General features: G+C 38.0%; 2 protein-coding genes and 2 long non-coding RNA genes across 7 annotated transcripts in view; 1 reads left to right on the top strand and 3 right to left on the bottom strand.

Moving 5' to 3' along the window:
- Window positions 1-4,195: 4,195 nt before the first annotated feature.
- On the bottom strand, window positions 4,196-6,280 carry LOC105233337 (uncharacterized). Of its 4 annotated transcripts, XM_029553433.2 has the most exons (5): window positions 6,192-6,280; window positions 5,892-6,070; window positions 5,421-5,818; window positions 5,245-5,347; window positions 4,196-5,186 (listed from the first exon to the last, which is right to left on the bottom strand). In XM_029553433.2, the coding sequence occupies exons 3-5, from the start codon at window positions 5,743-5,745 to the stop codon at window positions 4,643-4,645; spliced, it is 972 nt and encodes a 323-aa protein (XP_029409293.2). In that variant the 5' UTR covers window positions 5,746-5,818; window positions 5,892-6,070; window positions 6,192-6,280; the 3' UTR covers window positions 4,196-4,642. The 4 variants fall into 4 exon arrangements, with proteins under 4 accessions (XP_029409293.2, XP_011213699.1, XP_049312641.1 ...); XM_011215397.4 differs by having other exon boundaries at window positions 5,421-5,837; window positions 5,892-6,274; XM_049456684.1 differs by having other exon boundaries at window positions 5,421-5,833; window positions 5,892-6,274.
- A 4,145-nt stretch (window positions 6,281-10,425) lies between these two features.
- The window catches only part of LOC125778504 (uncharacterized), a 90,415-nt gene continuing 87,094 nt past the window's right edge, over window positions 10,426-13,746 (bottom strand). The window contains exon 2 of the mRNA XM_049456682.1: window positions 10,426-11,637. Within this exon, the coding sequence (XP_049312639.1) occupies window positions 10,465-11,637 (1,173 nt within the window). The 3' untranslated portion in view covers window positions 10,426-10,464. The remainder of the gene's footprint in view (window positions 11,638-13,746) is intronic.
- Window positions 12,126-12,345, bottom strand: LOC125778512 (uncharacterized). The gene is made up of 2 exons (XR_007422762.1): window positions 12,200-12,345; window positions 12,126-12,155 (listed from the first exon to the last, which is right to left on the bottom strand). It is a non-coding gene; the product is annotated as an uncharacterized LOC125778512 (long non-coding RNA).
- Window positions 12,935-13,478, top strand: LOC125778509 (uncharacterized). The gene is made up of 3 exons (XR_007422759.1): window positions 12,935-13,181; window positions 13,263-13,294; window positions 13,349-13,478. It is a non-coding gene; the product is annotated as an uncharacterized LOC125778509 (long non-coding RNA).

Below are 13,746 nucleotides of genomic sequence, written 5' to 3'. Positions count from 1 at the left end.
TGCAGCCCATATAACGGTTTTGCTAAAGACTATTAAAAATAAATAAATAAATAACTAAATGCGTCAGGTACTTTAAATTTCGCATCCAGGAAGGCACAAGATAGTGTTATCGTAGCGGGAGTCAAAATCGGACCATTGGTGTGACATCGCCCACATTTAAATGATTTGAAATATCTCGGGATCTACTTGAACGATTGCAACCAAATTTGGTATATAACAATCTTCTCATATTTTTATGTTACTTTGGGGGAAATCGGACAACACTCACGACGACTTCCCATATAAAACTTATAGCTCTCGAAACTCCCATATACAACATAAGTATAGCTATATATGCTTATAGTTCTTATGTGTACTTGCTGAGGGTCGAAATTAATGCAATCAGTCAGTTCTTTCTCTGTCTCCCATATACCCCATATAATGATTTCCGTTCGTCCTCCTACTTTAAACCGTTCAGTTGGTAAAATTTTCATATTTTAATTGAATTAAATGAACAATACTACTTACTACCAGCAAAAAATATACAACTTTGTTCATAATTGATTTTTTTTTATTATTTCTTCAAAATCTAAGTCACCTTTGCCACGATATTCGGCAGATTAATTCGAATTATTCGGCCACTAATATGTAAATATTATTTCACAGAGGTTTAAAAAAAAAAATAGTGATTTTGGAACTTATCGTGCTTTCACTTTGCTTACGCCCAAATAAATTTTCAAAATGGTTTTTACTGATTCTTCCGAAGTCTTGATCTTCAAGGACCAATTCCTTTATTTTATTGACGTGTCGATCATCAGTTGATGTTGATAGCGAATAGTTGTACCAATCAAAAATATTTGTTCGCTACAAAAATTTATCACCCAAGACCTTTTCCAACATTCTGATCGTTTCGGGACCACAAATTTGATTCTGCATACAAAATTTAATTGAACTTCTTTTTTGAATAATTTTATTCATCGTAAAAATTGCCGAATGCACTTTTTGTACTTCAGAAACGTATACAAAACACGAATGATTGTTTTCATATAATATTTGGCACCGACGTCACTGACAGTCATACTAACATAGTGTTACAAAAAGTAGTATTAAGTTGTATTTGTATTACTATATGCATCCCTGATTATGAACAATAGCTGTAGGTATATGGAATAGCATTTGTCTTGTTGTAGACATCTGGCGCCACACTGTCTGCTCGTCTAGTTAAACAATTGCTGAGTCTGGCGCCGCGACTGTCTGCTTGCGTCTGGCGCCGTATAGCCGTATGTTCTGGTAATTTCCAGACGCGATATTCTAGAAGGACACGTCGGCATCAGCGAGAAGTGCGTGGCTATAGCCGTATGTTCTGGTAATTTCCAGACGCGATATTCTAGAAGGACACGTCGGCATCAGCGAGAAGTGCGTAGCTATATAAGCCGTGGCAGCGCCAACGTAATCAATCAGTGCTAAGAGTAAACTGCTATAGTGTAGACGAGTTGTGAAATAAAGAGTTGTTGAATTAAATTAAACAGTGTTGATTTTATTTGTCAATCCAGAGATACGAACCTAACAAAGTAAACTAGCAAGAGTAAATTCGTAACAATAGAAAATAATACTTAGATTAATAGTTTTTTGCGCAAAATTTAAATTAAAAAGTCTTAGCACTTTTTACTCATAAGTAGTAGTAAGTGTTGTGTCATTATATTCAAAATGGCTAACAAAAGTTCTTTTTAGTTTCGGGACCTGCTGAAATTCAGGTGACACATTTGAGACTAGAGATTGTGTCGTAAATAGTAACAGTAACTTTTCACATATTGATATTTTACTTCATAATGTCTCAAATATAGACTAGAGACTATTTATTCGGACGAGGTTAAACCACATACAAATATCTCATGATGTTCTTAGTAAAATTTTAGCTGACAAAGTAATAGCAATAAAACGGACTATAATTGAATGACCTTCAATGTACATAAATCACGAAGATTCGAAATTTGATTGTAATTTATTAACGATTTTTTCGAATCTTCTTCTTCTTCCTTACTGGCGTAGACACCGCTTACGCGATTGTAGCCGAGTTAACAACAGCGCGCCAGTCGTTTCTTCTTTTTGCTACGTGGTGCCAATTGTATATTCCAAACGAAGCCAAGTCCTTCTCCACTTGGTCCTTCCAACGGAGTGGAGTTCTTCCTCTTCCTCTGCTTCCCCCGGCGGGTACTGCGTCGAATACTTTCAGAGCTGGAGTGTTTTCGTCCATTTGAACACCATGACCTAACCAGCGTAGCCGCTGTTTTTTAATTCGCTGAACTATGTCAATGTCGTCATATATCTCATACAGCTCATCGAAACATCGAATCCGATATTCGCCGTGGACAACGCGCAAAGGACCATAAATCTTTCGCAGAACTTTTCTCTCGAAAACTAGCAACGTCGACTCATCAGTTGTTGTCATCGTCCAGGCCTCTTCGCCTATAGCAGGACGGGAATTATGAGTGACTTATAGTTTGGTTTTTGTCCGTCGAGAGAGGACTTTACTCCTCAATTGCCTACTCAGTCCGAAGCAGCACCTTTTGGCAAGAGTTATCTCTATTGGATTTCCAGGCTGACATTGTTGGTGGTGTTTACACAGGTTCCCAAATATACGAAACTATCTACGACTTCAAAGTTATGACTGTCAACAGTGACGTGAGTGCCAAGTAGCGAGTGCGACGACTGTTTGCTTGATGACAGGAGATATTTCGTCTTGCCCTCGTTCACTGCCAGACCCATCTGCTATGCTTACTTGTTCAGTCTGGAGAAAGCAGAACTAACGGCGCGGGTGTTGAGGCCGATGATATCAATATCATCGGCATACGCCAGCAGCTGTACACTCTTATAAAAGATTGTAACTGCTTGATTAAGTTCTGCAGCTCGAATTATTTTCTCCAGCAGCAGATTGAAGAAGTCGCACGATAGGGAGTCGCCTTGTCTGAAACCTCGTATGGTATCAAACGGCTCGGAGAGGTCCTTCCCGATCCTGGCGGAGCTTTTGGTGTTGCTGAGGGTCAGTTTGCATAGCCGTATTAATTTTGCGGGTATACCAAATTCAGACATCGCGGCATAAAGGCAGCTCCTTTTCGTGCTGTCGAAAGCAGCTTTGAAATCGACGAAGATCGATTCTCCTTTCTCGGGTCTATTCTAAGAATTGGCGCATGGTGAATATCTGGTCGGTTGTTGATTTTCCAGGTCTAAAGCCACACTGACAAGGTCCAATCAGTTTGTTGACGGTGGGCTTTAATCTTTCACACAATACGCTCGATAAAACCGTATACGTCATGTTGGTGAGGCTTATCCCATGTTAGTTGGCGCAGATTGTGGGGTCTCCCTTTTTATGTCTCGGGCATGCTCCTTATCAGTTCTTTGCCGCCGAGTTTGAATAGCTCGGCCGGCAATCCATCGCCGACCGACTGAATCAGTGTTTAGGGGATGATATACAAACCGAACGCTGTCGATTATTTCAATCATTGAAGCATGAGTTTGCATCACTTTTGGGTATTTTCTGCTGATGCGAACGTTCATAAACAAATCAGGTATAAGCTGATCGCTTGTGATTCAAAGTTGTTCTCTATCGCTGATTTGAAGACAAACGGTGCGCTTCGTGTACATAAACCGAACTGACAGAATCAGACAGAGTAACAGATCAGTACGTAAGTATAAACAAAAATTGATTACTCGTTGCAGTTCTCTGGATCCGACTACCATGTGAATTTCGATGTTGTGAGACACAAAAAAAAGGTGAAACATTGTTTTTTGTAATTAACGGGTGATATTTTCTTCAATAACCTCTTTTCACAGTTCATGTCAAGCTGTAATGTTATTTTTGTTCAGTAAACAACATTTACAAATCGTTAAACTTTATTACGAAAATTCACGTTCTGTAAAGAATCTGTTTCCAGCCCTCCGCTCAACTTATGGTCAATATAATCGGTCTATTGCGCGTACTATTCGCAACACCATCACCCATCTTAATACTCAGCATTCATGCGGAAAGTTTAAAATATATCATTCGCCAGTTACCACTCGAAATATTTGAACGAATCATCGGAAATTGGACTCAACGGACGATCTGAGACGTAGCCGCCAACATTTAAAAGAGATAATCTTCAAAATATAAAAGTCAAAGAAATTTTTTCTTAAAAAAAAGAAATAGGGAACCTCAAAATGGATCACTCTATATAGATATTGTAATAAGCATGTACATAACAAATTTATTTAATTGTCCAATTTGTGACATAAATTAATAATCGGTTGTAATAAATACGAAAAAGCAATATTAGAATATAAAATGAAATCAGTTTTTTTTAAATCAAAATATATACTTATGTATGTAAGTATATTATTGTATATTTCAACTCAACAAACTATTTTAACAGCATGCCAAAAATGGTTGGGTGTCAAGCGGTATTTTTTTTTTACTCTGTTGTCCAAGAAAATATTTTTTTTCTAATGACAATCTTAATGATTCTGTTTTCCATTATTATGTCTCCAGCAATCATTTTAAACGTTTTAACCAGCTATTGAACTGGGTGAAATTTTTATGTTCATACTCACCACAAAAATGTCAACTTTCGTCTACTAGAATTTTAAGTTTTTTCCGATTGGTATATAAGAAAAGTATAACATTTATTTATCTTTCACTGAAACGACACAACGTATCTCTTATCTCTTCCGCAAAGGGTTCGTCATCACAATATACGACAGTATTTGTGGGATTCTGGCAATTTGTATCCACTTGATTCATTTCTAACCATTTCTCGTCGATATTATCATTTATTTCGTTGAGAAAGTTATATAAAATACATGTGGATCGAATAATAAGAGGAGCATTCCCTTTTCTATTATCTATCCCGATTCCTAAACGTCGAAAACGTGCTTTTAAATGCCAAAAAGCGTTATCTACAACTTTTTTACATGTTAATAGCTTATTATTAAATTGTTTTTTATTCTCGGTTAAAGAAGTGCTAACTGGGTAGGGTGTCATTAAAGACTTGGAAAACTCAAACGATGAGTCACCTATAATATAAACTGGTATTTCCACTCCATCTATTTCTTTTTTATATCCCGTTAATAACTCGTTATTATTTAAGAGAACTCTTAGTGCCGATGCGTTGTATGTTTGTGAGTAATTGCACAGCCCTGGAGCACCAATGTTAACATATAAGAAACGACATCTGTAGAATTAGAGGTTGTTTATATATTTGTTTATATAGTAATATGAAATACTCAAACCTGTAATCCACCAACGCTAGAAGTATAATGGAGTACCAGCCTCTGTTATTTAAGTATTCCTTAGCGACAGCTGCGTTCGGTCTCACTTTTATATGGTATCCATCTAGAATAACATTAACATTAAAAACCTCTTAACAAAATTACATTGATATACGGCAAATTTGTATATTTCCAACCAATTACTCCCATGCACTGAGGATGACCAAGTTTGCAAAATCCAGAAATATATCCAGCTAATTCTTCCTTTTTCGGAGGTAATTTATTAATATAAGCTGACATAGTTTTCCACACTTCCTCGCAGAACTCGTATACAATTTCGCATACAGTTGAGATTCCCACACCGAATAGTTCAGAAATTTCTCTGTATTTTAAGGAAGAACCGAGGGTAAATAAAGCAATTGCGACCCGTTTTTGTAATTTTATCGCTTTACGCCAATTCGTATCTGCTCTTTTCATTTTGTTAACCAATCCACATAGTACATCAAAACTTGCTCGGGACATTCGGAAGTGTTCCTTGAAAAACTGATCATTATTACGATTGCAATTTATTTCCCAAAAATTGAGATCGCCGTTTCTGTATTAATGAAGACTGACTAATTGAAGAGTACATTGTCTACATATGTATATCATTTTGTCTTTTGATTTACCAACTTCCATAACGCTCTTTGAGATGCAGTTTGCTGCAATATTTCAAAGCACAAAAGTTGTTTTTTCTTTAAATGCTGTAAAATCATCAAGTTTCTCCTTTTTCTTCTCCTATATAGTGTTAATACACTATCATAGTTAGATTGTACTGACTCAAAGTGTTCAATATGCACACAATATGCTAAAAATAATTTTTTAAGCATTGTTTTATCCATTATTAACAAATTCGTAAGCAAAAATTAAAATGCACGACTTCTTTGTTAATGAATAATTGAGATAATTGTGAAAATAATTTGTTTTACTTGATTAAGCGCTTAATTGAATCGATTAGGCGGCAATACATAAAGACCTGTTTCCACATTATATGATTTGTCGGATTCAGTTCATAATACAAACATCATTTATTATCGAAATGTGTGATCGTTTTGCATTAAATTGTTGACAACCAGAACATCATAGAAATAGCGACGTTTATCTTGCTATTTATATTGTTACGAATTTACTCTTGCTAGTTTACTTTGTTAGGTTCGTATCTCTGGATTGACAAATAAAATCAACACTGTTTAATTTAATTCAACAACTCTTTATTTCACAACTCGTCTACACTATAGCAGTTTACTCTTAGCACTGATTGATTACGTTGGCGCTGCCACGGCTTATATAGCCACGCACTTCTCGCTGATGCCGACGTGTCCTTCTAGAATATCGCGTCTGGAAATTACCAGAACATACGGCTATACGGCGTCAGACGCAAGCAGACAGTCGCGGCGCCAGACTCAGCAATTGTTTAACTAGACAAGCAGACAGTGCGGCGCCAGACTCAGCAATTGTTTACCTAGACAAGCAGACAGCCGTGGCGCCAGATGTCTACAACAAGACAAATGCTATTCCATATACCTACAGCTATTGTTCATAATCAGGGATGCATATAGCAATACAAATAAAACTTAATACTACTTTTTGTAACACTGCCCTCCACTAAAGCCTAATCGTCCCGATTAGGCACAAATCCTCTTGAACCAAATGGGGCGAGCCTCTCCAAATGTACTACTTTCATTTTACATCGTGCTTTTCCATTTCTTTGTATGCGGTATACCACGTCATTAAGTCGTTTCATCACCATATAGGGTCCTTCCCAGGCTGTCTGCAGTTTCGGGGACAAGCCTTTCTTTCGAAGTGGATTGTACAACAGGACCAGATCACCTTCTTCAAAACCTTTTGAATTTGCCGCTTGATCGAACCGGTCCTTCATCTTATTGCTCATCAGATGCGTATGCTGTCTTACCATTAGATGCAATTCATTCATTTCTTCCTTTAAGGCAGAACAATAATCTCCATCATTTCTTACAGCTGTAGGATTCGTTCCAAACTTAAGATCAGCAGGGAGTCGCAGATCAGATCCGAAAATAATCTTTGCTGGCGTGTAACCAGTTGTCTCGTGCTTCGCTGAACGATACGCCAGCAGGAACATCTGGATGCACTTGTCCCAATTCCGTTGATCTTTATCAACGATTTTCCGCAGATGTTCTTCGAGCGTTCGGTTGAATCTCTCTACCATCCCATCTGATTGTGGGTGTAACGCTGTTGTCCGTGTCTTGTGGATGCCCAATAATGTACAGACTTCTTGGAAAATGGAAGATTCGAAATTCCTGCCTTGATCTGAGTGTAATTCGACGGGCACTCCGAACCTTGTTATCCAATTTTCTACAAACGCTTCGGCTACGGTCTTCGCTTCCTGGTTTGGTAAGGCATATACTTCTGGCCATTTACTGAAATAGTCCATGACAACCAGTAGATATTTGTTTCCGGCCGTACTGGTTGGAAACGGACCTGCAACATCCATTGCGACTCGTTCAAATGGTGATCCCACGTTGTACTGTTGTAGCCTACCGCGACTTTTGGCTTTAGGACCTTTAGCTGCCATGCACTCTACGCAATTACTTATCCATTCTGCTATGGAATCTCGACAACCGATCCAGTAGAACCGTTGTTTAATCTTCTCTATAGTTTTTGTAATCCCAAGGTGCCCTCCACTAGGTCCATTGTGATATTCTTTCAATACTTTCGGGATCATGGACTTTGGTACTATGATCAGCAGACGAGACTGTTTGCCATCTTCGCTTTCCCAGGTACGATGAAGGTATCCATTAACGAGGTTTATGCTGTTCCATTGGGCCCAATATGCTTTTGCCGTTGGACTCTCGCTACTTATTTGTTCCTTTGGTGGTCGTACCCCATTTTCTTTGGCTATTATCAGCTTTGCAAGATCAGGGTCCTCCAGCTGATTGATTCTGATGCGGTGAGGAGTCCAATCATCTTCAGGTTCTATATTCAGTAATCGCACGTCGATTATACCTTCTTTTCCTTCTGATTTGGAGCAATGTTTACATTCCAGTGGGCAAGGGCGACGTGATAATGCATCCGCATTTTTGTGGTGAATCCCCTTTCGATGTTCCGTTTCGAAGTCGTAATTCTGTAATCTTTCGATCCATCGTGCAATTTGGCCTTCCGGATTCCTAAACTGTAATAACCATTTTAATGCTGCATGATCAGTCCTCAGCAAGAATCGTTGTCCATACAAATACTTGTGGAAATGTTTTACACATTCCACCACAGCTAGTAGTTCTTTTCGCGTCACACAGTAGTTTTTCTCTGGTTTCCCGAGCACTCTGCTGTAATACCCAATTACTCTTTCTTGTCCGTCGATGAGCTGAGACAGGACACCTCCAATTCCATAAGCGCTCGCATCTGTATCCAGGATGAATTTCTTTCCAGGTATTGGATAAGCCAACATCGGCGCCGTACAAAGTAGTTCTTTAAGCTGCTCAAACGCTTTTTCTTGTTCCAACTGCCATACAAACGGGCGATTCTTCTTTGTTAAATCATGTAAACTTCTAGCCACGTTCGCAAATCCAGGTACGAAACGGCGATAATACGTGCATAAGCCGAGGAAGCTGCGGAGTTCATGAATGTTGGTGGGTCGAGGCCAATCTTTCACTGCTTTTATTTTTCCTTCCTCGGTGTGAATTCCCTCAGTTGACACTTTATGTCCGAGATATGTGACCTGCTTCTTCCATAATGAACACTTTTTGGGATTCAAGCGTAATCCGGCTGATGCTATTCGCTGAAAGACTTCCTCTAGATTTTTCAGATGATCATCAAAACTTTTTCCCATGATGATAATGTCATCAAGATACACCAAACATGTCTTCCAGTTGAGTCCTTTTAACACATGTTCCATCAGTCGCTCGAACGTTGCAGGCGCATTACATAACCCAAATGGCATCACAGAGAATTCCCACAACCCGTCGCCCATACTGAAAGCGGTCTTTTCACGGTCACATTCATCGATCTCGACTTGCCAATATCCACTTTGTAGATCTAATGTAGAAAACCATTTCGCTCCAGACAAGGTGTCTAATGTATCGTCGATTCTTGGTAGAGGATAACTGTCTTTCTTTGTGACATCATTCAACTTCCTATAATCTACGCAGAAACGGGTGCTACCATCTTTCTTTTTAACTAAGACGATAGGTGAGCTCCATGGACTTATTGAAGGTTCGATTACACCGTTTTTGTGCATGTCTTCAATAATTTTGTTAGCATCCTCACGTTTTGCTAGTGGAACCCTACGCGGAGCTTGTCGGATTGGTTTAGCGTCTCCAGTATTTATGCGATGTTTGACAATGCCGGTTCTTCCTGTGTTTCCTTCGTTCGCAAATACGGATGCGTATTTTTCTAATAGTTTTTCTGCTTTTAATTTTTCATTTCCATGCAGTTCGTTCAGCAAATTATTTAGGAGTGTAGGACTTATCTGCTGTGGCTCAATAGTAGGTTTCTGTTGTGACCGTTCGCATCGTGCTATTGCACTTATATTCTGGCACTGTCCAATTACGGCTCCTTTCTTCAGACTTATAGGCGTGTTGAATTCATTCACTACTCTGACCGGAATGGTGGCGTCTTCACTAGTTTTCACAAGCGTTCTTCCTACCAATATGGGTGTATCTATTTTTGTTGGTTCCACAATCCACAACTCTTCAGTCCCACCTCCTCCATTCACTTTAGCCCATACAATCGCCTCAGATTTTGGTGGAATACTCTGATTATCATCAACAATCACCCTCTTACTTTCAACGTTGGTCACATATCCGGTGTTTATAGGCATCTCCATGTTCTGGCAAAACAGCATTTGCTTGTTTAAATCCAGAGTAACCCCGTGATCAATCATGAAATCTACTCCCATTATAATTTCATCCGTGATTTCTGCTACGATGAAGGTGTGATTAACTTCCAGGGTACCAATCATTACTTCGCAAAACACTTTTCCCGCGACAGCTGCTTCCTCTCCGGTGGCCGTTCGAAGCTTGCAACCGACTAATGGTTCAACTGTTCCTCTTACCACATCCGGTCGGATAATTGAATGTGTGGCACCAGTATCCAAAGTAAGCGTTGACAGTCGTCCATTTACGATACCGTTGATAGTAAGATTGTTGTCATGGCGACCTATTTGTGATATCGAGATGGTGGGGCAAATAGTTGTGGGAACCAGCTCACGCCCCTGTGACCGGGTCCGTTTTAGTTTAACGACTTGTGAGATGTGGATGCTCCGTCCTCGTTATCTGTTGGTTGTTTCCGTTTTGATGGGTTTACTTTTATATTGCAATTTCGGGCAAAGTGACCCGCTTTTCCACAGTTGAAACATCTTCCTGTTGTATTTACTCGCGGTGCAGCAATTGTCTTCAGAGTCTTCAATATTTCTTCCATCAGCGCCGGTTGTTCCATTTCAACCCTTTGTACTTTGTGTGCTGGTTTACTTAGTAGGGAAGCTGTTTCCTGTGTGAGGGCGTGCGAAACCGTTTCAGCAAACGTTCTTTTTGGCAATGCATATGTGGCGCGTTTGGTGTCCACATCACGAATTCCATTTATGAAACATTGAATTTTTACCCTCTCAATGTAATCCACAGGTGCATCTGCATTTGCCAAATGAGCCAGTCGTTCTATTTCAGTTGCGAACTCTTGCAATGACTCGTTCATTTTCTGACCCCTATTTTGCAGTTCGATCTGGTATATTTGTTTCCGGTGCTCACTACCATATCGTCTTTCTATCGCACTCATCAATGCCTCATAGTTGTCCCGTTCACAGTCTGGAATAGTCTGAAGGATTTCTGCCGCAGGCCCTTTCAATGATACAAACAAGGACGCCACTTTGTCCGCTGCATTCCAGTTATTGGCCATTGCTGTCTTTTCAAACTGAAGTTTGAAAATTTGAAATGGAATACTTCCATCGAATGTGGGTGCCTTCAATCTTTGATTATTTATTGATGGTGCAGGGCCATGTAGTTGCAGTTCTCGCACACGATTACTTAACTGAAGAACTTCTGATTTTAAATTTTCTTCGTCATTTTTTAAAGTGCTTAATTCGTCTTCAAATTTTGAAAATTTCTCTTGCACTTGTGTATTATTTTCTGTAATCTGTTGTGCCAAACGCTTTTCTAACTGCGTATTATTTTCAGTCATTTGTTGTGTAAGGCGAGACTCTAACTGTGATGTATTTTCAGCTATTTGCGTTATTTGCTGTGCCAGACGATTTTCTGTTTGCACTACATTCTCGGCTATTTGCTGTGCCAGACGATTTTCTGTTTGCACTGCATTTTCTGTTATTTGTGATATATTTTCAGCTATTATTTGCTTAAAAGCCACTAACAGCATGTTCATGTCTGCACTTGATGATGTTCGTTGTTCTTCTACCTTTGTAGAAGTTTCTGGCCCATTAAATTCGAACTCGTCCACATTAATTCCATCCGCTTCCATTGCTTCACGTAATCGTGCCTGCAGATCCGCCTTTTGCCCGCTTATCGGCAAATTACGCTCCTCCAGTTCTTTTTTTAATTGCTGAATTCTCAATTCTCCGAATTTAACCATCTTGAATTTGGATTATTTGACAATCCCACTTCTGACACCAATTGTTACGAATTTACTCTTGCTAGTTTACTTTGTTAGGTTCGTATCTCTGGATTGACAAATAAAATCAACACTGTTTAATTTAATTCAACAACTCTTTATTTCACAACTCGTCTACACTATAGCAGTTTACTCTTAGCACTGATTGATTACGTTGGCGCTGCCACGGCTTATATAGCCACGCACTTTTCGCTGATGCCGACGTGTCCTTCTAGAATATCGCGTCTGGAAATTACCAGAACATACGGCTATACGGCGCCAGACGCAAGCAGACAGTCGCGGCGCCAGACTCAGCAATTGTTTAACTAGACAAGCAGACAGTGCGGCGCCAGACTCAGCAATTGTTTACCTAGACAAGCAGACAGCCGTGGCGCCAGATGTCTACAACAAGACAAATGCTATTCCATATACCTACAGCTATTGTTCATAATCAGGGATGCATATAGCAATACAAATAAAACTTAATACTACTTTTTGTAACAATATTAAGAAATACATTAAAATCAAAGAAAAAACTTTACTTTGCGAATTATAATATACATCTAAATATAATTTTTTTTAATTAAACAATGGTTATTAGATGAAAAACATAAATACTTCCTTCCACGTTTACAAAATCGGTAAAAATTCATCTTTTATGAAGAATGAAAATTCATTTTTTAAGTTTCTTTTTCATGAAGCGATTATTTTAGATATCACGTTTTTGCTTTCGAATTTATTGTCAAATACTTTTTTTGGCAATATAATTGCTAAATGTATGTGTATTATCTGCCCTAGGTATAGCTGTTCTAATGTTAATCACCTAATAAAAGATTATTTTTACATACTTCCAGGGTCTTAATTGTATTATATTAATAATATCATGATTAAATGAATTAATAGCATATTTTAAAATTTACATTTCATGTACGCGGAGGTTCTCTTAAATTAATTTATTCGTGGACGCATTAACAAGTATAGGTTGTCAAAATTTTACCTAGCTCTTGAACTAAGAAAATGCAGACTTTGTGATTTTAAAGACGAAAAATATCAATATTTAACTTACATCTCTCAAAATTTTCTCTCTCACTCTTTGACAGACAGCCAAAACTACCCCTGCAAGACGGAGGTAACAGATTGCACAAACACATTGAAACATTTTCAGCTGTTCACTAACACTGTTACATTTTCTGGAATTTTCAATGGAATGGGAGAATACGTAAGTAAGATAGAGAAAAACTATCGACATTATAAACATATTGTAATGTTAACTTGTTAGAATAGGAGAGGCGAATACCCAATATTTCAAGAAGAATAAACAAAAAGCGCAGTTTATTTTGGATTTTAAAGAGGTAAGTTCGCTATTTGATAATATGATATTTTATAATTAATTTCTAATTTATATATATATATTATTAATTTCTTTTATATAGAGAAAACGAAAGAGGTTAACAAGGAGAAAAAGGTAAGCATTGTGAATTTAATGTTGTGAGTATAATTAAAAATTTTAATATTACAGAAATCATTTGGACCATTGGTAAAATTCAAATCTATTGCGTGCAGCAACCAAATAATGGAGTATGTTTTAAATTATTAAAGTTAAATAGTGTATATTTAATTCAAATATTTGTTATAGATTGTGCATTTTATTTTGATTTTATTATTAAATAAAGAGAAATAATAAAAAAACTGAGTTTTATTTAAAAGAATTTAATGTGCTAGAAGTAACAAATGGGTAACAGATAATCTTGTTACTGCTTGTTCTTCCTAACATGCTTATATGTTAAAGGTAACAAACTGATAACCAAAATAATAACACTAACAGATATTCGGGTAACAAATACTTTTTGTTATCCATAACACATGGGTAAGCTAAGCGCTAACAAAATAATTTGTTACCCGTAACATACTGTGAAG

This window comes from Bactrocera dorsalis, chromosome 4 (assembly GCF_023373825.1).
Source record: "Bactrocera dorsalis isolate Fly_Bdor chromosome 4, ASM2337382v1, whole genome shotgun sequence".
NCBI lineage: Eukaryota > Metazoa > Arthropoda > Insecta > Diptera > Tephritidae > Bactrocera > Bactrocera dorsalis.
The sequence above is the reverse complement of the archived record's forward strand: the minus strand, read 5'-3'. Positions and strand labels throughout refer to the sequence as shown.